The following is a 26,768-nucleotide window of genomic DNA, read 5'->3' as shown; positions in this document are numbered from 1 at the left end:
TATATATTGTCATTAAATTCATGCTCTAGTATGCATGTTGTTTTAATTGTTGTGCTATTAAAATTAGTTCATGTGGTTGTCAATCACAGTAATCTTTATAAATAAACCATTAATAGTAATAAAATATAAATAAAAATAAAAATAGCAGCAATGTGTTATATTTATAACAATTTATCTCTCCCATGCTTTTAGTTTCAGGATGGGAGCAATACTGACATGGCTGTTTAGTTCTGGTTGCCTGTATGCCTCTAGTTGCAGTTGCCATTTTAATTCATGTTGCTCCAGTATTACTGTCCAAGGACCCCCCCCCCCGCTTTTCTTTTTCCACTCTTTCTAATATGCTAAATTTAAAAGAGTGGTCAGAGTGTTCACTTAGATGCCTAAACAGTGCATTGGTGGTTCTTTCTTTTTTAATATTGTATAAATGTTCATAAATACGATTACGGAGCTTTCACTCCATTTTTCCCACATAAAACCCATCACATCCCTGACATTTTGTGATGTAAATTATGCCTGTAGTGTCACAGTTGTATTTACCCTTTATGTTTAATTTTCTTCCCTTTTGGTTGATTTGAGTGCCCTCAAGAATATGTTTGCAGTAACTGCATCTCCCACATTTTGACATCCTATTAGTGAAAAAATTTGCCACTTTCCTTTTTGCTTCAACCATATTTTTTATGTTACTGCCTATTCTATAAATAATAGTGGGCATTACCGCTATGTCATTAATTATGTTTGGGTGTTCTTGTAGCACCTTCCAGTTTTTGTTCAAAATCCATTTTATACCACCACTAGCTTTATTAAAGGTGGTAATAAAGGCATTGTGGTGTTTTTTATGATTACCGTGGTTTCCAGTAGTACTGGTGGTTACCTTATTTTGTAAGTTCCTTGTCAAAATAGGTTGATAAAATCCATTTTTTTCTTTTAGCTGTAACTTCTAATGTTAACTCATTTAATAATTCCAGTGTGTAACCTCTTCTAGTTAACATCCCTACTAGGTTATCCACTTCTTTATAGTAGTCTTCATCTAAGGTGTTCATTCTGGCCGCTGTAACCAATTAGTCCTTTGCCACTGCCCTTTTCTGTTTAAAGGGGTGGCAGCTGGTGAAGATGAGTAAGATGTTGGAATATGTTGGTTTCCTGTATATACTAGCTACATATTCTCCCAAACCATAATTCTTCCTAAGCATAACATCCAAAATGGCATCTTGTTTTTGTTGTATTGGCATGTAAACTTAGGAAACTCTGTACTTTCATTAATATACTGTAGAAAGTTTTTTTTAATTTCGCCTCATTATTTCCCCATATAAGGATGATGTCATCCAAATAGCACAGGTAGACTTTAATATTGGTTATGTGGACACTGTTATGCACAAACCTCTTTTCCCATTCCAACATAACTACATTTGCCAAAAAGGACCCTACTGGAGAGCCCACGGCCACTCCTTCTTTTTGTTTGTAAATTTCTTCCTCGAAGTATATGTAGTTATTAGTGAGAACTATGACATTATTTACTATAGTCTGGTCCAGGTTTTTGTTTTCCAAGTAATCCCTAGTCAATTTTAGGGCTATATTGTGTCGAATGTTGGTGTATAGATCCCTTATATCTATAGTAGTCATAATAGCTTTCTTTTCAAATCTAATAGTGTTCATTTTGGACAGGAAGTCCCAAGACTCCCTACACAGATGTTGTTCTTGTGTTAGAAAATGTTTACACTTGGTGTCAATATACTGAGCAAATGGAACAGTAATGGAGCCCCTACCATCCACTATCGGTCTCATAGGTTAACTGACTTTTGGATTTTAGGGACTCTAAAAATTGTAGGAATTGTGGGTGATGTAACACTTAGAAATTTAAATTCATCCACGTCTATTCCTTCTCTATGAACATGTCTCTGATTTGATTAGTTAGTCTCAAATATGCACTGTTTAAGTCTGGTCTACTACTTCTTTCATATGTTTCTGCTTGTAACATTCCATTTATGTTGTCCTTATATGTTTCCTGCTTCATAATTACAATACCCTCGCCCTTGTCGGGTTTCATGACCCCGTAATTCATTGAAATGTATGAAACCCATAATTTCTTCCTCTATATCATTACTGCTGTTTTTCCTTCTTTTTTTGTTATTGCATCGATAATGAGCCCTTAAATCAATTTCACACATTTTTTCAAATATATTTAGAGCGAGGTGTACTGCTTGGTTGTATAACCTACTTGTTCTTAATGTATCATAAATGCTATTACTATTATCCTGCTTAAATAACAGTTGAAAATTCATTCTATGTATATATAATTTTAAATCAATAAGTACATTAGTCAAGTTCATTTCACTTTTAGGTACAAAGTTCATACCTTTTGCAAAATAATCAGCTACATCTGTCCATATAGAGTGCTCAGTGTAGTTGTATAACTTAAAGTCCTTCTCCTTGTTGTATATAACAACTGGGCCCTCCCTCCAACCCAATTCCACTTCATGTCTTTGTTCAATTTCTGTTCTTTGAGCTATAATGTTCTCATCCCCATGTCTGTTCAGGTATTCCTCCGGTATGGTGGTTCATTGCTTTGGTAATAGATGTTCACTTTGCCCTGAAAAGGGCCCTTCGCATAGTTTTTCCTGTTGTAATATACTCTTTGTTGATTCTGTAGTCATTCTGACCTCCTGGGTAACAGAAGATCTTGTTGGTAGTTAGGGTTGTTGGGTGAAAAGTTGTTGCGCCAGTGTTCATCACTGATATTGTTTTCTTGTTCCATACTGGTATAGTTGTCCCCTCCTGTTCCCATTGCCTGGTTGCCAAGTCAGTGGTGGGCGGTAGGCCTTTCCCATTTCATATTCTCTTCTACCTTGTTTGTATTTTTTCATCTTATATCCCTTAGTTTTTGCAATACTTTGTTCTATACTGCAAAATACTCTTCCATGTTTGGTTTTGTAGTCCTGGTATGATTTGTCATTGTTATACTGTCATTTAACCTTGTAACCTCTGTAGTTAGTTTGTCAATGAACTTATTGTTATGGTGAACTATGAGTTGCATAAATTCACACCCTTGCTTGTCAAAGAGATCCACAGGATCTTTGTGTAAGGGTGAACTGATGTCTCTCCCAATGGGATACCTCCACTGCCTAAAGCCCTTCGGCACTCTGTTTACTTTAATATTCTCCAATAAATAAACATTTTCCAACTGCAACGTTTTTAACTTAAACAGTTTTTGATCCAATAATTCCATTCTTTGTGAAACACCTGTTGCTTCTATGACATTATTCTCATTAGTGAATCCAACCCCTTTTTGGATCCATTCATTAATGTTAAGAATATCATTCTATGCTATTACTCCATACATGCTATGCCCCACTGTTGTATTACAACCAAAATGACCTAAGTTGTTACTTACAGTTGTTGTATTGGCCAGTTCATTGGTAGTTTGCTGAGTCGCAGAAGTGTTTCCAACCTGTCTAGCCCCATCAGGATTACTGGAACTAGGAGCGGGTGTGCATAGGGGTGTATTGTCCAAATGCTGTGATAGCTGCTGCACTAGTAATGTTAAATTTCTAACTGTTTGCTGCAACACAGTGATTTCTGACCTCAGAATGCTTTCCCCTGAGTCAGGGAATAACGGCTGGGATAAACCATCGTTTCCAGCTGCCATACAAAACCAAAAGCACAAAAAGAATGTTCCAAAATCACAAACTAAGAAATACTTGCTGCTGAAAGTCAAACAGTCCAAAACCAAGCCGTAAAAAGTTAAAGTGCTGCTCAAGAAGTGCAAAACAATATTGGAAATTTTTTCGTGGAAGTTTCTGCATAGAGCTTTCTATACACCTAACACAATTGCTAGAGTCAATAATTCTAATGATATAAATTGCTGGAAATGTTCTTCAAAATGTAATGCTGATTGGTCCCATATTATGAATGAATGTACCCACATTAAGAAATTTTGGGAAGACATCAGTGAATTTCTACAAGCCATATTTTCAGATTCCTTTACTTTGTCAAAGTCACTAATTCTTCTGAATATAAATGAAACAGTTGTTACGAACAACAAAGACCTTTATCGTCTTTGGACTACATTGGCAGTTACTAAGAAATGCATCACAGGGAAATGGAAATCTTCCTCCTCCCAACCTTTGATGATTTTCTAATTCTATTGAAAGATGCAGCACTGTTGGAAATCAGAGTCAAGGAAATGAGAATCTTTCCTAGGAAATGGATTAATAATCCTTGGGAGAAAGTTTTCTCCCTCATTGAGACACTCAAAATGGACACAATCTTACCTTCATAAGCAGAAACGAAGCAAAACACCTTTTTTAAAAAATGTGCAACTTTCTTTGTGTATTTAAGATTGTTTTTCCTTTTTTTTCTATAATTAGTTCAAGGCCATCTGTATATATTGTAAATAGTTACTTTCAAGTTATTCTTGTTTGAAATGTAAAAGATTAGTATTATTTTGTCTGAAAAAATTAATATAATTATTTGAACAAAAAAAAAGAAGTGCAATACAATCCAGTAAAAGTGTAAAACTCAAGTTTAATCCAAGAAATACAGTATAATCCAGTAAGCGCATAAGCGCTTTTGTTTTAAATCCTTTAAAACGTCATCAGATACAAGTTGTAACAGTTCTAAAGCCATTTAAATAAACTTCACTGGTCATGTGATCCTTTTAAAATTTAAAAGCAACATTCCCCCAAAAAGTATGTATTGTCATTAAATTCATGCCCTAGTATACATGCTGCTTTAATTGTGTTATTAAAATTAGTTCATTTGGTTATCATGCACAATAATCTTTATACATAAACCATTATTAGTAATAAAAATAAAAATTGCAGCAAAATGCTATTTTATAACAATTTATCTCTCCCATGCTTTTAGTTTCAGGATGGGAGCAATACTGGCATGGTCATTTAGTCCTGGTTGCCTGTATGCCTCTAGTTGGAGTTGCCATTTTAATTCATGTTGCTCCAGTATTACTGTCCAAGGACCCCCCCCCCCCTCTTTTCTTACAGATTGGAGTCAGTCAGAATGCTTAAATCTTAGTAAGTACAGGTAGAATGGCAGGGGCAAGAAGGTACATAGCTGTTAGCAGGTGATTTGACCTTCAGACTGTTAACTGAGTTTATTAGTAAATTAGTTTTGGAAGAGGGAGGTTAGTGTATTATGGGGAAGTAATATAGTGGGCTAGACAGGGGATTAACCTGGAGTTAAACATGTGCATAGCCATGATTTGTTTAAGTGTTCTTTTAAGGAAGCTGTAAAGTGAGACAGGCTGTGAGTTAGCCTAATATTTGTTGGGAGGGACTTCCATAATTTTGAGACAGAGTATGAGTATAGGGAATTTCCTGAGTTTTAGAAAGGTTTGTAGGTTTTGCAGTAGGTTTTTGTCATCAGATCTGAGTGGTCTGTTAGGTTTTTATTGTTTGATTAGGTTAGCTAGGGCAAGACAGGCAACTGGTTTCTAGATTAGGTTATGTATTGTAGTTAGGTGTGTATATGTTAGTTGGTTTGATAGTTCCAGCCAATTCAGCTTTTGTAATGGTATACAGTGATGTGTACTGTACTTGGAGATTGTTGCAAATTTGTTACTTTATTTTATCACTGTTCTATTTTAGTTTTGGTGGAGTTTTGCAGAATAGTTAGTATACAGTAACCATAGAATAGGAGGGTAGCAGGAAGGTGTTTGCCAAGGCCATCTTGGTTGGAGTGGTAAGAAATTGTTTGTTTCTGTAAAACAGTCCTAGATTTTTATGTGCCTTCTTTATGTTTTGTTGGATATGAAGGTCAAAGTTGAGTTTGCTATCAATGATAACACCTAGAAGTTTAGTTTCTTGAACATTTTCTATGATAATTTGATCAGCTGTAGGGATGTTAAGTTGGTCTAGGCTGAGGGTAGTATTTTTGGGGTGAAAGTCTGTGAGTTTGTATTTTTGGGGAATTTTGAAAAAGTTGGGTTTCTGTGAGCCAGGAATCAGTTGCTGTGAAAGATTATTGGGTTTTGTTTTGTAGTTCATGGAGAGTACAAGATGTATAGATTCAGGATGATTCATCTGCATATTGAATTACTGTTTCTGAGGAAGAGGCAGTGTGTAAGTTATTGGTAACTATGTTAAACAGTAGGGCACCTAGGATGGAGCCTTGGGGAATTCTTGTAGGGCAAAGTAGTAAGAGGGAGAGTTGGTCTGGTCATTTTAGCCTACTTTTGATTGTGTAGATAGGTCTGGAACCACTGAAGTATAGTAGTGGAGCATCCAAGATTATATAGTGTTTACAATGTTGAAAGCTTTTGAGAGGTCCAGGAATACTGTGGATATAAGGTATGCTGTATCCCTGGCTCTGTTAATAGTGTCTTTAAAGGATAAAAGTGCAGTGGATGTGCTATGGCGTGGCCAGAAGCCATGCTGAGTTTGAGTGAGCAGGTTGCTTTTTAGTAGGTGCTTCACTGTTGGTGAATACATCTTTCCATTATTTTACATAGGGGGATAGTACTGATACTGAGCAAAAATTAGATATATAAGTAGAGGCCCTCCTTTATGTATTGGTGTTATGTGTGATCTTTTCCACATTGTAAGGACTATGGCTTTTGAGAGTGATCTGTTTACAAGGATGTTGATGGGGTATGCAACAGAGTTGGCGGTGTGTTTTTGGTATTTGGGTGGGGGGTTGCTGATGTGGAGCAGAATTTTAGCTTGATCAGGAGCTTTTTTTTTTTTTGAGGTGGGTATGAGTTGGAAGGAGAAAGGGGTAATGGGTCTATTTGGTTGGTTATTTGTGTATTTGTGGACTTGTTTGGTTTTGGATGGTGTAGAGTTATTGTAGCTAATATTTATGTTTAGTTGGGGGTGTCCTAAGTTAGTTTTGGTGGTGAGTAGGTTGGCTATTGATTTTATGAAGTGTTTATTAAACTCCTTTGCTAGAGCAGGGTACTGGGTGAAGGGCAGAGTTCCTTGTTTCTGCCTGTGTTGAGGAGGGTAGGTATGGAGTGCCAAAATATTTTGGGGTTGTGTTTGCATTGTAGCTAAAGGTTAGAGTAGTAGGCTTTTTTTACATTTTTTGACTAGCTTGGTTACTCTGCTACATAGTGTTTTAAAGGTTTGGAGATTTTGTTTCCATTTATCCCATGCTGTGTCTCTTTGTTTCATGAGGTTGAAGCATTTGGAGGGTATCCATAGGTTTTCGGTTTTCTTTACTCTTTTTGTTTGTACAGGGGCAAGACTATCAAGTATTTTCAGGAATGTAGTATTAAAGTATTGCATGGCATCATTTAGAGGTAGACATTTTAGGGGTGTCCAGCTTATAGTTTGTAGCAAGTTGTTGGCTACTTTTAGTTGCATTCCTAACAGATTTTAATTGTTTTTTGAGGGTAAAAGAAAAATGCAACTTGACCAACATGGCAGTTACCATATACTTTAATAAAACAAATCACCAACAATAAATTAGATAAGCTCTTTCACACATGAGTACTTCATCAGAAGCCCAGTATTAAGCCCAGTTTTGTTTTTAAGAATAATTTGTCTCATAAAAGACAATTATGTTATGGTCATAGGAAGACGCCCTTTATCAAGTCTGATAGATCACACACTTTTCCCTGCAGAGCCTGTAGATGTCGACTTAAGAGGAGGAGACCTTGTCAATAAAACTGAAATAGCAGAGTTGAAATGGATAGTTAGTTTTCAGGCAGACAAGTATCCTGGTTTGAATGGATGTATTCCTTTAAAACCGGTCTTGAAAGTGAGACCTCTACATCACTGACATACTGTTGTGTTACATCTCTGATTGGTTATTTTTTATTTAAATATCACCTGTTTTTATTCCATGATATAGAGCTGATGAAGCACTCGTGCAAAAGCGCTTATCTGGTTTATTGTTGGTGATTTGTTTTATTAAATTATATGGTAACTGCCGTGTTTGTTGGGTTGTATTTTTCTTTTACCTGGATATTTCTTGTGTTACTAAACCGACCTTTAGCTGCCTGTATTTCTTCTCTTTTGTTAATTTTTTGGAAGGTGGGTGTTAGACCTGATGGCAAGGGCTAGAAGATGGTCATTTAGTGAGTCTGGTAGTATGCTTGTGGAGGATCATTTAGCTGGGTGAGATGCAATGATCCAGTCTATGCTGGAGTGGCTAGTAAGGTCTTTACTGAATCTTGTTGGGTTTGTAATTAGTTGTTTGAAGCCGTACAGATTAATACCTGTGATGTGGAAGTTTGTAGTGATGAATTGCCAATTTATGTTCATGTCGCCTAGTATGACTATTTCTATCTTAATGTTTTCAGATGTCCAGGACAGTATATCTTCCAGGACTGGTACATTGTTTTCGGTGGGATGTAGACTATAATGATACAGATTTTTATTTTGTGTTGTTAAGGTTTAGGTTGGTTATTAGTATTTCATCATTGTGAAGTGTGGGTATAGTGTTTGGGCAGGAAGTAGTGCTGAGTGTAGAGGGGTATAGGGCAGCTATCCCCCCACCCTTTTTTATTGGTCTGTCCAGTCTGTATATGGTGAAGTTGGAAGGGTATAATTTCAGTATCTTTTATGTTGGGGTGTAGCCAGGTTTAAGTCAGGGCTATGATGTCTGGTTTATTTTGTTCAGTCCAAACATACAGGGATGTTATCTTATTACATGTACTTCTTAGGTTGATAGTTTGCCTTTTCAGCTTTTCCCGGTTAGGGGTCACCACAGCGGAACTCCGGTCCGCTAATGATTGGCAGTAGAGTGCCTAGTTGCCAGCTCGATGCCCAACCTTCAGCGAAGGCATGCCCATTCACGCATGTCTTTTGGAGGCCACTCGACCACAGGGAGGACATGCAGGCTCCACACAGAAGGCACTCCAGCCATGAATCGAACAGGAGAACCTCTTGCTGTGAGGCAACAATGCTACCGCTGTACCACTGCGGCTTCACTTCTTAGGTTGAGAGTGGTGACATACACCCTAACCCCAGACCAATCACACAAACCCCAAATGTTTAAACCTAATTACTATCAACTTCTTAGGTTGATAGTAATTAGGTTTAAACATTTGGGGTTTGATTGTGTGTTTAGTCTGGGGTTAAGGTGTATGTCACCACTCTGTAGTAATTTCAATATTCGGTTAGTGTACAGTGAGTTGTTTTTATTTTTGAGGTTTGAATTTAGGGTGATAAAATGGGGTTTGGAGGTTTCCTTGATTTTGATTTTGGTGTTGGAGTTGTAAGCGAGGGGATAATGAAATAGCTAAGGGGAGATATTGAAGAGGTGGATTTGTTTTGGGGTAGATTGGTAGAAGAGATTGCTGTGATGTAGCAAGTAGTAGCTATTTTATTTGTCAGTGTTGTGGCTAATCTTAGGTATAGTAGTAATGCGATTCGAATGAAGGTTGAGATTAACGTTTTGTGAGGTGTAGAACATTATAGTATAGAAGTAATTTGGTTGAAAGTCAATTGAGGGTGGGGTCGCTAGAACTATAATTTTAATGATATGGGGGTGGGTGGAAATGGGGGTAGGATAGGGGAGCGAAGTAAGCATGAGCATGGTGGGGTTAAACTTGGTCAGACCTGTTGCTCACAAATAAAACAGTCAGTGAGTCAAGTGTAGCCATGGGCAACAGGTATGTAAAAATGAGTAGCATGAAATGCATGCCCTTGCAAGTCCCACTCTAATATCACCCACCCCATCCAACCACTACCTTTCTTTCCACCCCACAAACTACCTTGATTATAGCAAGCTTAGATGTTTATAAGCCTAGTACTTATTAAACAGCAGGAACTTCTTATTGTAACATTTTTTAATGTCTGTTATGTACTTCGCAGATAAAGATTCTAGTTGTCTACTGATGTACTATGTTCTTCATCTATAAATATGTTTGTAATTAATTGCTATGTTAATCAAATTGTTAATCGCTATGTAATCCAATGTAACTACTGTCTGTTTATTTTAACTGTGGATCTTTTCTCCCTGGGCCTCCGCTAAAAATGGACCTATGTCCAGTCGGATACTCCCAGTCAACAAATGTAAATAAATAAATAAATAAAATGAGATAGGTGAAAAAAAGTTGTAGTCACAGGTGAAATGCTAGGAGAAAGATTAATAGCAGTACAGATATTAGTTAAGATGCTAGGACTAAGAGTATGCTAATGTATGAAGGTGAAACTGAATTTCTATGAGAGGGACTTTGGGAATTGTGTTCTGCCGGTTCAAAAGTATGAATAGGACACAAAATTCTTTGCAGGGATATTTCAGAGTCAAGAAGAGAAACCAAAAATAATGGGAGAACAAAGATCCAAACTCTAGAACAGATTTCAAATATTTGGAAAGTTGAGAGAATAAAAACATTTGCAATAGCAAGCATTTTGTGAAGGATATGAAGCCTGGAATTCACAATTCTGCTATTACTTAATGACTTCAGTCCTCAGCGATTTGCCAGAAAAAACACAAATTTTATAAGAAACAGACCAAAAACATTAAGCAAAGATTGTTTGAAACTCTGGACAATTAAGAGGCATGCCTAAAATTCACTTCCTGCTCCCTAAAACTTAACCCGCTTCGTAATCCTAAATTTCACAATCTTTTCCATATACGAAAACCCTACTTCCTAAACCTAAATTCATACGCTGATTGCTGCCTAAACCTAGTGTAAACTCACATCCACACTTTGTCCCCATGTTTGCAACACTTACTGTACTGGAACTGCCAACCAGCCATTCAAACAAATGGTTTTGTTTTCCAAATCTAGCTGAAAAAACAAGTCAAAGACATACATTTATACTTTGACAGCCAACTCAACAAAACTGGAAAGAAAGGAGCAAATCCCAGCAGAATGGGCTATTTAAATAGGCTTATCACTAGAGGATGAGCAGGTTTTAGACACGTGTTTATGTTTTATCACTCATTCCCAAAAACTGCATATGGCAGTAGAGATAGTAAAACAGACTTTTGAAACCTCATCCAATACCACTGGACTACAATAGATCTTGCAATACTTTGAAAATTGTTTCTCTGGCATACTTACTGGGAGAACAGTGACTTGTTTCTTTAGCATTCTTATTTCCTGTAAAACAGAAGAAAAAAATAGAATGAAATAACATATTATATTCTAATGTTAACTGAATATATTTTAAATATAACTGTATCCAGTGTGGCTGCAAACTATTGTCATATATCTTAATATTTCAGATACTTTCTAAGTTAGAACATAAGGTATTTTGTTAGTAAGATCCATTCTTATGAGCAGCTGCTTACTAAATGAAATATTCAGACACAGTATAGGATTTGCTTTACTGTTAAAAATACATTTATCTGTGTCACCCTGATAACATAGTGGGATTAACCCTTGACTGAGATCCAAGTTCAGTTGGCTGACCAGGTGTTTAACAGTGCTGGCACAGAGGATTGGCATGCCCATCCAAAGAGGAGAGAGACGGAGGTGGAGTCAGTTGCAGGCTGCAGCAGTCCTTGAGAGGAAGAAGGCAGGCCCATGGCCTGGGGTGTATGTGGGAAGCACCAAGCTACATACTGGTAGGAGCTCTCTTCAAGTAGGTGCATTAGAGTGTGCACTTGCAGTGGAGAGACACATTGGTTCTCACAGTGAAGCACACATTCTCATGCCCACGAAGAGGGTTAGGCCAATAATAAAAACCAGGATGCTGATAACACCACAATCACCCATCACGGCTGCCTAAATGACTGTTGACCCCCCAAAATAACTTTGAAAAATGGGCTCAAGTCCTTTTGAGGACACTTCTGGTCAGTTACCAAGAAAGTAAAACATGAAAAAATAGAGCCATCCATTTCTTGATGTTTTTCTAAAAAGAAGCACAAAAATAACTTAGTTGTGTTCTTATGGCTGCATACAAAGATAAGATGTGGTTCATAATGCTGTTTGCCATATTAATCACAGATTACGGGAGAAAAGTTAAGTATTTTTACTTGCTTGTTGTATAAAGAAAACCGGGGTGCATAACAGACAGCTCTTCATATATTACTTAATAATATAAAGCACAAAGTCAAAACGCTGAGGAGCAGACCAGGACTGTTCAGCTGTATCAGCTTAAGATAAAGTACCTCAGCATCAGATAAAATGCATGAACAAATGAGTTTCAAAAAGGCAAAAAAAATATAAGTCATGTGACTTCCTTTTCCTGCCAAAATCTGCTGCTCTTCTCATTTTGTTTAGTAAACATGTAGTACTGTAGCCATGCCTTTATACAACTCCAGTTAGAAACATGCCAGTGAACATCTAGTACTGTAGGCATGCCTTTATACAACTCCAGTTAGAAACATGCCAGTGAACATCTAGTACTGTAGCCATGCCTTTATACAACTCCAGTTAGAAACATGCCAGTGAACATCTGGTACTGTAGGCATGCCTTTATACAACTCCAGTTAGAAACATGCCAGTGAACATCTAGTACTGTAGGCATGCCTTTATACAACTCCAGTTAGAAACATGCCAGTGAACATCTAGTACTGTAGGCATGCCTTTATACAACTCTAGTTAGAAACATGCCAGTGAACATCTAGTACTGTAGGCATGCCTTTATACAACTCCAGTTAGAAACATGCCAGTGAACATCTAGTACTGTAGGCATGCCTTTATACAACTCCAGTTAGAAACGTGCCAGTGAACATCTAGTACTGTAGGCATGCCTTTATACAACTCCAGTTAGAAACGTGCCAGTGAACATCTAGTACTGTAGGCATGCCTTTATACATCTCCAGTTAGAAACATGCCAGTGAACATCTAGTACTGTAGGCATGCCTTTATACAACTCCAGTTAGAAACATGCCAGTGAACATCTAGTACTGTAGGCATGCCTTTATACATCTCCAGTTAGAAACATGCCAGTGAACATCTAGTACTGTAGGCATGCCTTTATACAACTCCAGTTAGAAACATGCCAGTGAACATCTAGTACTGTAGGCATGCCTTTATACAACTCCAGTTAGAAACATACCAGTGAACATCTAGTACTGTAGGCATGCCTTTATACAACTCCAGTTAGAAACATGCCAGTGAACATCTAGTACTGTAGGCATGCCTTTATACAACTCCAGTTAGAAACATGCCAGTGAACATCTAGTACTGTAGGCATGCCTTTATACAACTCCAGTTATAAACATGCCAGTGAACATCTAGTACTGTAGGCATGCCTTTATACAACTCCAGTTAGAAACGTGCCAGTGAACATCTAGTACTGTAGGCATGCCTTTATACAACTCCAGTTAGAAACATGCCAGTGAACATGTAGTACTGTAGGCATGCCTTTATCTCCAGTTAGAAATGTGCCAGTGACCATCTAGTACTGTAGGCATGCCTTTATACAACTCCAGTTAGAAACATGCCAGTGAACATCTAGTACTGTAGGCATGCCTTTATACAACTCCAGTTAGAAACATGCCAGTGAACATCTAGTACTGTAGGCATGCCTTTATACAACTCCAGTTAGAAACATGCCAGTGAACATCTAGTACTGTAGGCATGCCTTTATACAACTCCAGTTAGAAACATGCCAGTGAACATCTAGTACTGTAGGCATGCCTTTATACAACTCCAGTTAGAAACGTGCCAGTGAACATCTAGAACTGTAGGCATGCCTTTATACAACTCCAGTTAGAAACATGCCAGTGAACATCTAGTACTGTAGGCATGCCTTTATGCAACTCCAGTTAGAAACGTGCCAGTGAGCATCTAGTACTGTAGGCATGCCTTTATACAACTCCAGTTAGAAACATGCCAGTGAACATCTAGTACTATAGCCATGCCTTTATACATCTCCAGTTAGAAATGTGCCATTTTTATCTTATTGTTGCACCTTTTACAATTATGAGGCATTGATTTAGTCTGTCATCTTATTTTCATACTCTGTATATAGTTTACAGTTTGAAATGATTGCAATGCGGAATGACATCTTTCATCAGCAATACAAACTGACAGAATCTTCACAAACTGTTAGTAAGTGTAAGAATATGCAATGATGAACACTTTTATTAAGATTTTTTACTGTGTTTTTCCTATCTTTTGCAACTCAAGAGGTTATCCATACAATGGCAAAGGATATAAAAGTAAATTTCTACTCCAGCATGTCTGAATTCTCTTTTTACTCTGCTATTTCATATGTTTTCTCCTCATTTCCCTTTGTTTGGTTCCCTGCATCAATAAATGCCAGTAGTTAGTTTTTTCTTGGAAGCTTATCCTTTGCACCCAAGATCCACCTGCTAAGAAGCAGAGATCAGTTCACCTAGCACCTCAGATGGACAGCAGAAGTAATTGCGCTTCCTTACTCATCGCAGTCTGGGTTAATACTGGTCTGAAGATACTCAGAATATACAAACGGCATGTCTGTAGTTAAACACCTAGTTATAAACTCAGTTTGCATTGTCACTGCTGTTGCATTACTGTTATTCAAATGGTGGGACTGTGATATACAAGATGATGTTTTTTTTCCAGATTGTCAAAAAAAGGAAAGAAACCATTCACCAGTAAATTGTAACAAGTCTACACCTCTGATTAAGCCCACATCTGGTTCACCACTGCTACAGTATTTTACAAATAACAGAGAAACAGAATTGTGAACCTGCCCAATTATTTATTTAATGCTATTCTCCAAATTAATATTCTTTCAGACCACACTGAAGGTTCATTTATTTTTGGCAATAATTGATACCATTAAACTGTGCATTCTCTTATAAAATCTATTACATTAACGACATATGTTGGAGAACTTGGGTTCCTCTTAGAAAAACAAATCTAGAACAAAATTCCACTCACATTACATTAAAAAGACATATGTTGAAGAAATTGGGCTACTTTTAGTAATGCAAATCTAGAACAAAATTCCAATCACATTGTTTAAAAATAAATGAAAATAATGTCAGTCACATCACACAAACGAGCATAACTATGCATATCAGAAGCTGCATACTAAGTTGTAGAAGAATTAAATATAAAGCAAAATCAACTTGTCTTCTAGGCCTAGCAGATGATGGTGCTGGATCAAATCAAATTTAATTAAGAACACTTCTGTGCTGCCAGACAATTCAAAACTCATGTAAACGTATGGTCTGAAACACAGTTTTTGAAACTAACAATGTGCTGTGATTATAATAAGAATTTTCTGAGGTTATCGCCTTAAATATAAAATACTGATTATGCTAAACATTTGTAACTACAACCATGTTACCTTACATTGCACAATATAAAGTACATGCTGATACGCTGCATAATTCAGTCCTGTCACGATGACCACCGTCACCCACTTATGATGTCATATTTCAGTATGTTTAGAAAGTAAGACTAAATTGTTTTTCAAATAAGTGTTTATTGAAGTGTCTACTCTATATTGGATGGTGGTGATGCGGTAGCGTTGTCGCCTCACAGTTAAATGTTGCCCGTTCGATTCTCAGTTCGAGCGTCTTCTGTGTAGCAACATGCATGAATGGGTGCTCCTTCGTTGAAGGTTGTGCATTAGGCCCGGCAAGCCAGTACGTAAAAATCTACTGCCAATCATTAGCGGGCGGGAGTTCCGCTGTGGCGACCCCTAACCCCTAAAAAGCCGAAAGACACAAACAAAGATACTGCAAATTCCACACTATTCTAATTTTCCCTTTTAATTAGTTAATCTTCCCAGTTTTAACTATGTTGCAGTTTAAATAATTTGTTATCAGCAAAGATGGTGAAAATTAATGTGCATTTTAAAAAGTGGCTGCTATATATGTGATAACATAAAATATGCAACATATTGTCTCTGTACAGCTTATATATATTAAGCATTTATTCTTTTAACTTCTGTTTTCACCAGTATAATTATCATACGTATAATTCTTGCAAATAACCACATCAGAGCTACAGGTTATTGGGCTTCTTATAATACTCAGCTTACAATCAGTATAACATAAACTTCATTAACATTTTTATTTTAAATTATGTGTCAGAGACTGTATTTCTCTAATGAAGTGCATCATTGTACTAACACAGGGAGTAGAAACTGCTCTGCATGCCATATCCTATTGGAACTGTAAACAAAACTATTGGTCTCCTCTTTTTTATGTAATACTGCAAGGGGATTGGGGATCTTTGTTTCTCCTTTACCTCACAAACTTTCAGAGAAACATTTTAACTTGTATTACTCAGCATAAATAATCTATACAGCTCAATAAAATAAGTATTTTTAGAAAAATGGTTCAAAGTTCAGTTTTACAACCTCTGGTGAATAGTCATATACAATAAATGCTTGATAAGTGAACCTAGTTCTCATTGCTTATATACACTCAATTCACCTTTCTCTCGTAACACACGTGCTGAATGATATTTTGATTAGTAGTAATGTTTGACTATAATGATGGGAACAAATACACACACACACACACACACACACACACACACACACACACACACACACACACACACACACACACACACACACATACATACACTATGCTCTGACAGCCCAGATTTATACCAGTTTACGTGTGATCAACTAACAGTTGTGACCACTTATTTGTTGACCTAGACAATGAATACCAGTATGTGTAGGAATATATTTGTGTGCATGTATATGTGTGTGTGTGTGTATGTGTATGTGTGTGTGTGTGTGTGTGTGTGTGTGTGTGTGTGTGTGTGTGTGTGTGTGCTCACGTATGTATGTGTGTGCATGTGTATTATGTAAAAGGAAGTATGTAAAGTACTACAGCAGACTCTTTCACTTTAGCTGCAAGCCCTCCTTCACGAACCACTCCCCGTGCTGTTTGTATATGTCAACTCAGATATCACTCTACAGTGAGAAAAGGGCTCATTTCCTGAGCCCCACTGTTTAAGATCTTGCATAAACTTAATGTTGGAAGAAGCAGTCCTATGAGTTTCAATATATTCTTCTTGCAGAAAAAAATTCTGATATTACAAATGTTTGATTATACAGATGATTTTCACGTATAACTTTCCCAAACATTTCATCATATGTGGGTGAGTCAGAAATGGTCAAATAACATTCATTAAATACACATTTTGTTGACTACACATTTCATTGAATCACATTTAATAGAAAAACATAGAAAGGTATAATTATTCATGATTGGCATGGTTTATGATCTTGGGATAACAAGAGTTACAAGTTAATGTGGTCTAAAGCATCACTTAAGCCTTGCAAATACCCACTATCATTTTGTATAAATGTATTTAAGAGTTTGTGCTTCAGCAGTGATTCAGTGGTGTTTTCTCTTCTCTTTATGTTTGTGCAATCTTGGACTTAGTATATTTTAAAAAGGGGGAGTGGGGGAAGCCACCTACATTGGGGGGCAGGGGGGGTTCCCTATTGATTTATCGACAGCTTAGGTTGTTGAATACATATTCATCGATACCTAAGCGCTGAACGCTTAAAATAACAAAAGGCCACATCATCAAATTCTTTCCTTGGGAAAGAATTTGAATGGCCTTTCTCGAGGATTTGCCCTTTCCCCAATGTAGTGTGCTCTCAGAGTTGGTATATTTAGCTAGAGGGGCTGTGGGGGAGCAACCCCCACATCAGGGAGTGGGGGGCTGCACCCCCACTATGTTTGGGTGTGTTTGTTTATTTTGTTTGCGGACATCCAAGTGAATTCTTTCCCTCATAAAGAATTTGATAATTTGGCCGTTCGCTGTTTTTAGCTTTCGACGCTTAGGTTTTGATGAATTGGGATTCAACAACCTAAGCTGTAAACAGATTTAAAGCAGTATGTTCTATATTGGACATTTTCTATGAAATGTGAATCCATGAAATGTGTTTTCAGTGCTTTCTTTTAATGATTTGTGTTTTAACCAAATGTGCATTCAGTGAAATGTAACAAGCTCATATAGTTGAACATATAGAAAGACAGAACAGCAGACATACACACACACACACACACACATATACATACAGACACATATACATACACAGATATAAATACACACACACACACACACACACATATATCATATATATATATATATATATATATATATATATATATATATATACATATATATATATATATATATATATATATATATTGTGTGAATGTATGTACATATTTTATATATATATATATGTATATATATATATATATATATATATATATATATATATATATATATATATATATACATACATACACACTCACACAAAACTATATACATATCGATATAAATAACTATAGATTGATTTGATTTATTTTATTTGTTCACACTGAAAATAATATAGTTGTCTCCCATGAGAAAGTATTTTTTTTCCTGAGGGCAGCCTATATTGAAAACAAATGACTCCAACTCTACCAAACAATTGTTTTCATGTGATTAAAGTTAAAAAATCTAGATTATTATATAGTGTTGAAATACACTACTATGAACAGAATTGCTTTAACTTTATCTAATACAAATTTTGGAAGTGTACCCAGTCAGAAAATGGCTATGTCCTGTGTATAGAATGTAAGCTGATATGTTCTCAAAAAAAAAAAATATTGCAGCGTTTGGATATGATTTCTGTTTGTTTTCACTGCAGGCAAAGGAAAGGGAACACTGTAGCTTATTTTGTACTCTTTCAGTAACTTTATAATGTTAATGGAGAAAGATCACGGGTTCCTGTAGTCAACATTTTAGTATATCAGAACTGGCTGTGCTACAGACAGCAAAGCTTTCAGTTTTGGTTGTGTGGGTCTCAGACAAAGGGGAGAAGGTGAGTTGCATGTTTGTTTTATACATTTTCCCTTTTGTTCACATGTATATAACTTTGATGCTTACTCCCACATTGTGGGGAACACGGGGCTTACACCTGCAGAGAAAACTTTTATAAATATTGTACATTTCTAGGCCTTTCCATATTAGTTGGGGTACTAAGGCTGTTACAGGCATCGGATTGGTGTTGGATTGGAATACAAGTAAAAGGGCAAATGGCACAGGCATGCATTATACAGTTGAGGATTGAGGGAGAAACCAGAGTGTATGAATCAAATACTTATAGATACAGGGAACACATGCAGATTCCATATAGAAAGAATTACAGCCACAAACTTGACCAGACAGCCAAGCACTATGAGCCAGCAATGCCATTAATGCACCACTGTGCCAATGATCATTTGCTATTACAATGTACAACACAAGGCCAGCAATATATGATCCAGAGGTCACAAAATAAAAGTAAAAATACTAGATCTATTGCATATAACTGGCTGAAAACAGCCCTTTATTAGTAAGACAGACCAGTTTCGGCAACCAATGCCTTCTTCAGTGCATTGGTTGCCGAAACCAGTCTGTCTTACTAATAAAGGGCTGTGTTCAGCCAGTTATATGCAATAGATCTAGTATTTTTACTTTTATTTTGTGACTTCTAGATCATATATTGCTGGCCTTGTGTTGTACATTTGAATGGTTTTGACCGTGCATCAACCTACCTGCATAGCATCATGTTGGGGTGTTGCATTTGCTATTACACACATACTGCTCAGACCACCACAGACACTTGTTACTTTTAGACATCCTGCAACCCATGCCCCAAGTGAGCAGTAATTTTCATCAGTACTCAGAAGCTACAGCCACTTTACTGACTATGTACACCACAGATGTCTGTTTGAAAAATAGTCAAAATAAAGTGTTCTATCAGTCTTCACATATTTACACACTGGTTCTGAAAAGCCAGAATGATGACTGCTTAAAGTAAGCAAACTACAGCAGGACAATCACTTGTATTCATCTATAGCCCCCTAATTCCTGCAATTAATGCCAGATTTTTTTGGCTGTGCACATGTGATATGTCTGATTCTGATTAAAACATACTGACTGTAATGTATTTCACCTGTGTGACACACAAATACAGAAACATATCCCATTTTGTTTGATATACAAGGACTGTTATACAAAGCCAGAAAAAAATAATTACTTAATATAAGCAAATTACAGTAGGTTCAGTCATTATTATCCACATGGTGCTCCTTACCTAATAAATATATACACTTTGTTGAATGCATACACCTCAACTGTCTGATTATGATAAAAATAATGGTCACGGTAATTATTTGAATTTTATTTTGTACAAATAGTGGCCACAGTGAGATATTCCAACTTGTTTCAGAAAAGACACATTAGTCCTGCAAAGCCAAAATAATGATCTTTTAACCACAGTAGACAGCAGCATCAGTAACTATCATCCTGAGCCCCTATACCTAGTAAATATAGCCACATTGTTGGTCACAGTAATGTATTTCAACATTGTTTCACATAATCTATAGCCACAGCATAGTATCTCAACTTGCTTTCTCAGAAATACCCACTATTTCTTCAAAGCCAGAATAATGACTGCTTATCCAAAGCAAATAGGAGGGTAAGTCACTTTCATGCACAAACAGTCCCCTATACATAGCAAATATAATTACATTGCTCACTACATACACATCAAATGTCTGTCAAAGTAATTTATTTCATGTTTGTTTCACACAGACAGTAACCACGTTATATTTTTCATATTTGCTTCACACAAATGTACATTAGTCGTGCAAAATAATAACATCTGCTTAACCAGAGCAAATGACAGCATTGCCAGTCACTTTTATTTACAGAGATTCCCTTTGCTGAGCAATTATAGACATTTTCTTGATAACATACACCTCAGATGTCACTTGTGATAAAAAATCATGACCAAAGTAATGTATTTCAACTTTGTTTCAAATAATACCACCATCAATGTATTGCTTCACACAAATATGCATTATCCTATTTGCTTAGTATGCATACTGCTAGTATGCTGCTGTAGCCGTACCCCTCCCATTGTCCATTATTTTTTCTTTTGCTTTCAGTCTCAGGTTGCCTCAGTTTTTTGGGGCAGCTTGAGTGTATAGGAAGGGCTTTTTGCTGCTTATCTTGTGCAAATACAGCCAAATATATTGACTATCATTGTCAGATATTTTATTGTAATTAAAATGGCTACAGTAATGTAATTTAGCTTTGCTTTACACAAACAGTCGCCATAATAAAGTGTTCCAACTTGCTTTGCACATATTTTCTTCCCCCGTCAGCTAAAATGATGACTAACTATTTGGAATAAATGTCAGCAACATTCATTACTGTCACCCTCAAACAACACCTGACCCAAATTAAAGCTACATTTGTTGGATTATCGTAAAATAAAAAATAATAGTATTTAGACACAAAAAATTATTTTAACCCTTCCTTCATCACACACACACACACACACACACACAAACTCAGATGTGCCCACCAGTTACAGTAAATTGTATGGTTGCATTCACTTCAGATGTTCAATTGGGATCAAATGAATGAATAAATACATAAATAATGGACAACTGTATTTCAGGATGCTGCTGTCAGAAACATACAGTGTGTGATCCACTGCAATCTCCACCCATGCACGCACACACACACACACACACACACACACACACACACACACACACACACACACACACACACACACACACACACACACACAGGTATACCAACCAGATACTGTAAACTGTATGGCTGTGTACAGTTCAGATGCCTAATTGGAGTCAAATAAATGAATAAGTGTAGAAGTAATAGTTATATGTTGCATCCCTTAGAACTACAGAGTGCAATCTTCTGCAAATCCCATGTGACACAGGGATGTATATGTCCTGCTTTAACTGTCAGAACATAGTGTGGTACTTGTTACAATACCCACAAACCTTTCAACCTCTTAGAAGAATAAGGAACAAACAGAGGCCCCAAATCAAAGACAAATATTATCCTTAAGTACACACCTAGAATATGAGGTATTGCATTAGCATGATTTTCTGAAGGTTAAGTCTAAAACTTTATCTGTCATTATTAAGTCACTACAATCATAGGATCATAGGAGGTTGCTAGGCTAATATGCCTGGGGCCTAGCCAAGAGTTTATCCCCAAAAAGAAACCTCGCTCAGCACCTGTTGCCCCTGTCAGTGAGGAATACAGGTGGAGCCCTGGGACAAATTTGTGGTTTCCCAGCCACTCATCAAGGTTGCATTTGAAAAGGGTCAGCAAAGTACTCTGTTTGACATGTATGGGAAGTCTATTCCAGAGATGGAATAGCTTCTGGGAGACAAACCTGTCCCTGCAGCAGGTTTTGTTGATATTCAGGCCTTTCGAGCGGGTAATGTGTGAGGAGTTAGACTTATGGATATGGAGCATCTGTAGTAGGGCAGGGTCCGAGATTGCCTTGTAGGCAAAACACAGATCACCTCTGAGCAACCTGTACGAAACCAAGTAGAATGATAGTGATATGAGCCTGCCCATGTAGGGAAGGTGTTGGAGGCCATGGATTTTCTTTGTGAGCTATTTCTGTGGCCTTTCTAGTTGGTGCAAATGTTTGAAGAGATACATACTAAACGGGGCATTATACTCAACTATTGATCTAATGAGGAGGAGTATAGAGAGGTAAAAACCTCTTTTTTTCTGGATGCAATCCCTTAACTTATGAGCTGAACCAAGTAAATGTTTTTTTTCTGACCATTATAGTTTGACAGCAAGCCAACATTTTACAAAGAACTGACTTAAATAGGATGTAAGAATAGTGTCAGAAATTAGGGACAATTGAGAGATTCTGTGCCCCTCCCCTCATATTCATACATATGCACGCAAACACGAGTACTTCATACACTTGCACCTGGAAATAAAAAATACTTACTTTTTACATAGAAGCTGCTAGTGGCATACATACTACTAATAAAGAAAAAAAAAGAAAGGAAAAAAAACACTTGCTGCCATGCTTGTACCTCTTCAGTTGCCCATTTTTTTATTTTGCTTTCAGTCTCAGGCTGCCTCAGTCACTTGAGGAAGCTTGAATGAATAGGAAGGGCTTTTTGCTGCTTCATACAACAGCCTAGCCAGCTACATTTTAAGTAACATATGTGGCAAGGCTAGCATCCCACCAGTGTGAACCTTGAATCTAGTTGATTGCCACTGTTGAAGTGACACCCCAACCTCATATGTAAAAATGGGAAAAGAGGTTGTGGATGGACGGATGGATGGATGGCTGCATGGATGGATGGATGGATACCTTCATTTCCATTTGTACTGAGGTAGATGAGATTCAAACAATTTGACCTGAAAACACTATAGCACTTTTATGTTTTCTTGCCAGAACAATACTAGCTTTAACAACATCTTCATAAACATTCTATGATTAGATCTTAGATTTCTTGGTCTCAGTAAAACACTGTTTATTACACTCTTCCATTAGAGTATTTTAAGGCTTCAAGCAATTCCTCTCTTCTTGGTATTTTAACAGCAGCACTTATTCACAAATGTGTAGACTGTTTTTGATAAAGAATAGCACAGCAGCACAACTCAGCCTGCGCCAATGTGCTGAATTTCACTGCCATGCCACTTATCAGTTCACAGTCTTGCACATTCCCATAAGGAGAGTATCTCATTACTATAGAGTTTTCATGACTATTTATTCAGTCCACTAAGCAACTAAGAAAACCAAACACAGCAGTGACATCCCTGAAATCAGATACATGCAAACACACACACACACACACACACACACACACACACACACACACACACACACACACACACACTAGCAATAGGCATCCATGCAATGACACCGACAGAACTACTCACATGTTATCTCAATACTCACACAGTCAATTACACACTAGTATGCACATGCATGCATACACTCCCATTCACAAATACCACAGCTTATCAGCATTATCAGTCCTGTACAGATTGCCATAATTGAATGCGTAGGTGTGCCTGGCTAGATTGACACATGCATGTATGTATTTGCATCTTTGCCCTACACAGAACTTTCATAGTATGGTCATATGTGAATCTCATACTACTGAAGTATCCTAGTCATGTATTACACTGTGACGCAGGTATATATAGATCTTATCCATGGACTACCACACTCGCAATAAGTTCTGTGAACATTATTGCCTAGAAGTGCTTAGAGGTTCTTGCAGGCAGGAAGGCAGTTTATGGATTGGGGCAGACTTGCAAGTATGTAAGACAGCTTTTCTTGTGGTGGGGGATGGGGTGCTGGCATAATGGTTAAGGTGTTTATCTTACAGACACAAGGTACAGGGTTTGATTCTCACATGGGGTAATTGGCTAGGCTTAAAATGGCCTACAAGGGCAGTTAGCCTAGTACTAATCTATGAATCTATGAACCTATGGTTTGCATATTTCACAAGCTATTTATGAGTATGAGCTGCACTGTATGGTTATGCCCAGTGTATGTAAGGCTGCTTAGACCTATATCCTTCACATCTGTGAAGGACAGATCTCTATTAGTGTCTAAGCTTATGCACAACAATGCAGTTTATTAGAGAAAGGAAAAAAGACAACATGGTAGCACAACAGCTTTCAGTAACTGTTACTTTACTAAGTCCTTTAAAGAATTTCCAATTCAGTCCAAAACACAGGCTCAGAAACTATTGTTTTTGCTTTTAGTCCAGTACACTTCAATACTTAACAGATGCATTCCCCACATCTTATGCAATCTCCTCAAGAGACCAATACAGACTAAACCTTAATGTACTGCACTTCATAACTCTCTTTGAAATGTCAGTCTGGTTCCCTGATGAATTTTCTATTTCTCCGATCACTTTCTGACTCAGGAACCTTGTCCAAGCTACTGCTACTTCTAAAAAGCTGTAGGCTCACAGTAATTAGTTCTCAGCCTTCTCCATTCTCTGAAACTTACTCTGGTCCAGACAAGTTGACAGGTGTCCAGTTCAAAGAACTGCACTGACCATCTGTGTGGTTGCCTTGTCATAATCATCTTTCATATGCCATTTTTTTTGTATGTGTAGAATCTTGTAAATTTGCATGAAACCTGCCTACTAATCTGTATTAATAGAAATAATCCATATGCGAAGGACTTGCACTTAGTATGCATTTCAAACTATTTCCTCCATTTTCCTTTCTTTGCTCTATGTCATCAGTTTACATACATACTGCAAAGGATTTAATATACCTTCTAAATATGTCAAACCCCTGTTATCACAACTAAAAACCCAAATACAGTTTCATTTCAGTAAAGCCTGTAGCAGAATGAGCTTCCCCCACTGCCTTTTACTTAATACTTAGAGGACATAATCCCATAATCCATCTGTGAAAGCTGTCAGTGCTCTCTGTGTCTATAGCTCTGGAATTAGTTTGGATCACCTGGTTTGAAGTTTGCATACTTGCAGTGTTTTTGTCTTTTATACAAGTCTTATTGCAATTTGCTTTAGTTTAAAATTTTATTTGATGTTAAATTTGTTTTTTCCCCTTGGGAGTTTTAAAATAGTTCTTAATTAGGACCAGTTAGCAAAAACCTGTAATGCGAATACTGCAAAGGGGTTAAACCTAACTGAGATAAGGGAAAAGCTGAGAAGAAGCGATTTAGGTAAGCACTGAGCAGAACAGGACAAAACTTAATAAGAAATAATTCAACAGAAAGAATAAAAGAAGTATATAAATATAATGACTGTTGTTTGTTGAGTTTAATCCATTAGGATTTCTCATAAAGTCATCAATTTTAAGAGGGACAGAGCAAACATTCTGAGGCAAAATCAGGGATGGCACTGAAATCTAGGGACAGATAAGACATATGCTGTGATTGTATTGTTGATTACAGTAACTGAATTTCTTTCTGTATCTTGTTTGCTTCGGTGATTTATTAAGAGTTTTGTTTTTCTGAGCAGAAGTTTGCCAATCCTTTGTATACTGTTTGTCTTTCAGCTTTTTCCTGGTAAGGGGTCACCACAGCGGAACTCCGGTCCGCTAATGATTGGCAGTAGATTTTTATGAAACGCTGAGGTGCCAGCTCAACGCCCAACCTTCAACGAAGGCACGCCCATTTACGCACGCATGTCTTTCGAACACTCCCCAACCACGGGGAGGACATGCAGACTCCTCACAGAAGGCACTCCCAAGCCAAGCCGAGAATCGAACTGGAGAACCTCTTGCTGTATGGTAACAATGCTACCGCTGTACCACCGCGGAATACTATGTATCTGTATTTCTTTGAGTGACTTTGCTGTGCTGATTTTCAGTATTGCTTTACCAGTACTAGTTGTGAATCTAACTGAAGTTCCCATGCTTATTGCCTATCTATAATTTTTGATTGGTTGCCTATCTGGCTGAAGCTCATCTACTTACTAGTTTTTGCTGCTGTTAGTTAAATTACTGACTGTTTAATGTGGGTCAGCTTTTGATTTGCTTCACATTGCCTAACTAGTGATCTATCCCCAAGTTATTGCAGCTACTATACCTTACCTATTGTTTTAATATGCTTACTGGTTTCACATTGCTGTTATACACCCACTATGTTTAACTACTCCCAGCAGCTAATGTTTTCACTAGCTTTATACTAGCACAGTGTTTTCAATAGGTTTACTACAACCAGACATCACTACCCATGTACCTTCATTGTAACACGATGAGTCACTGTTTCTACCCTCGCATTTTTATTGTAATGTCATTGTCCTTGTAGTCCTTGCATTTCCAGTGTCCTGCTTTTTGTACCTATTATATCTCTACACCCAGTAGTCTGTACTACCTGTTTATTATATGGCAATCCATAAAGTATGTAAATTAACTATTAAATCTATTAAATTAGTGTTACATGGTCCTTCATCATGGGTTCTCTGTCTACACTGCTTATGTCTGTGGTGAGCCTGCTAGGCCTTGGCACCTTGAGACAGTAACATGATTACTGATAGGCCATTATTCTTAGTAAACACTGACCATTTGTGAGAGGTACAAACATTTACTCAAAAGGAAGGCCAACCTCTGACTAATAGCACTAGCAAGCATGTTACTTGCATCAATGTTTTCA

The 26,768-nt window shown here is 37.2% G+C and overlaps 1 protein-coding gene across 1 annotated transcript in view; it reads right to left on the bottom strand.

Moving 5' to 3' along the window:
- The window catches only part of DBH (dopamine beta-hydroxylase), a 746,988-nt gene that overhangs the window by 290,770 nt on the left and 429,450 nt on the right, over positions 1-26,768 (bottom strand). The window contains exon 8 of the mRNA XM_044058860.1: positions 10,976-11,014. Within this exon, the coding sequence (XP_043914795.1) occupies positions 10,976-11,014 (39 nt within the window). The remainder of the gene's footprint in view (positions 1-10,975; positions 11,015-26,768) is intronic.

This window comes from Protopterus annectens, chromosome 16.part0, assembly GCF_019279795.1.
Source record: "Protopterus annectens isolate FY-2018-M chromosome 16.part0, PAN1.0, whole genome shotgun sequence".
Classification (NCBI taxonomy): Eukaryota; Metazoa; Chordata; order Ceratodontiformes; family Protopteridae; genus Protopterus; species Protopterus annectens.
The sequence above is the reverse complement of the archived record's forward strand: the minus strand, read 5'-3'. Positions and strand labels throughout refer to the sequence as shown.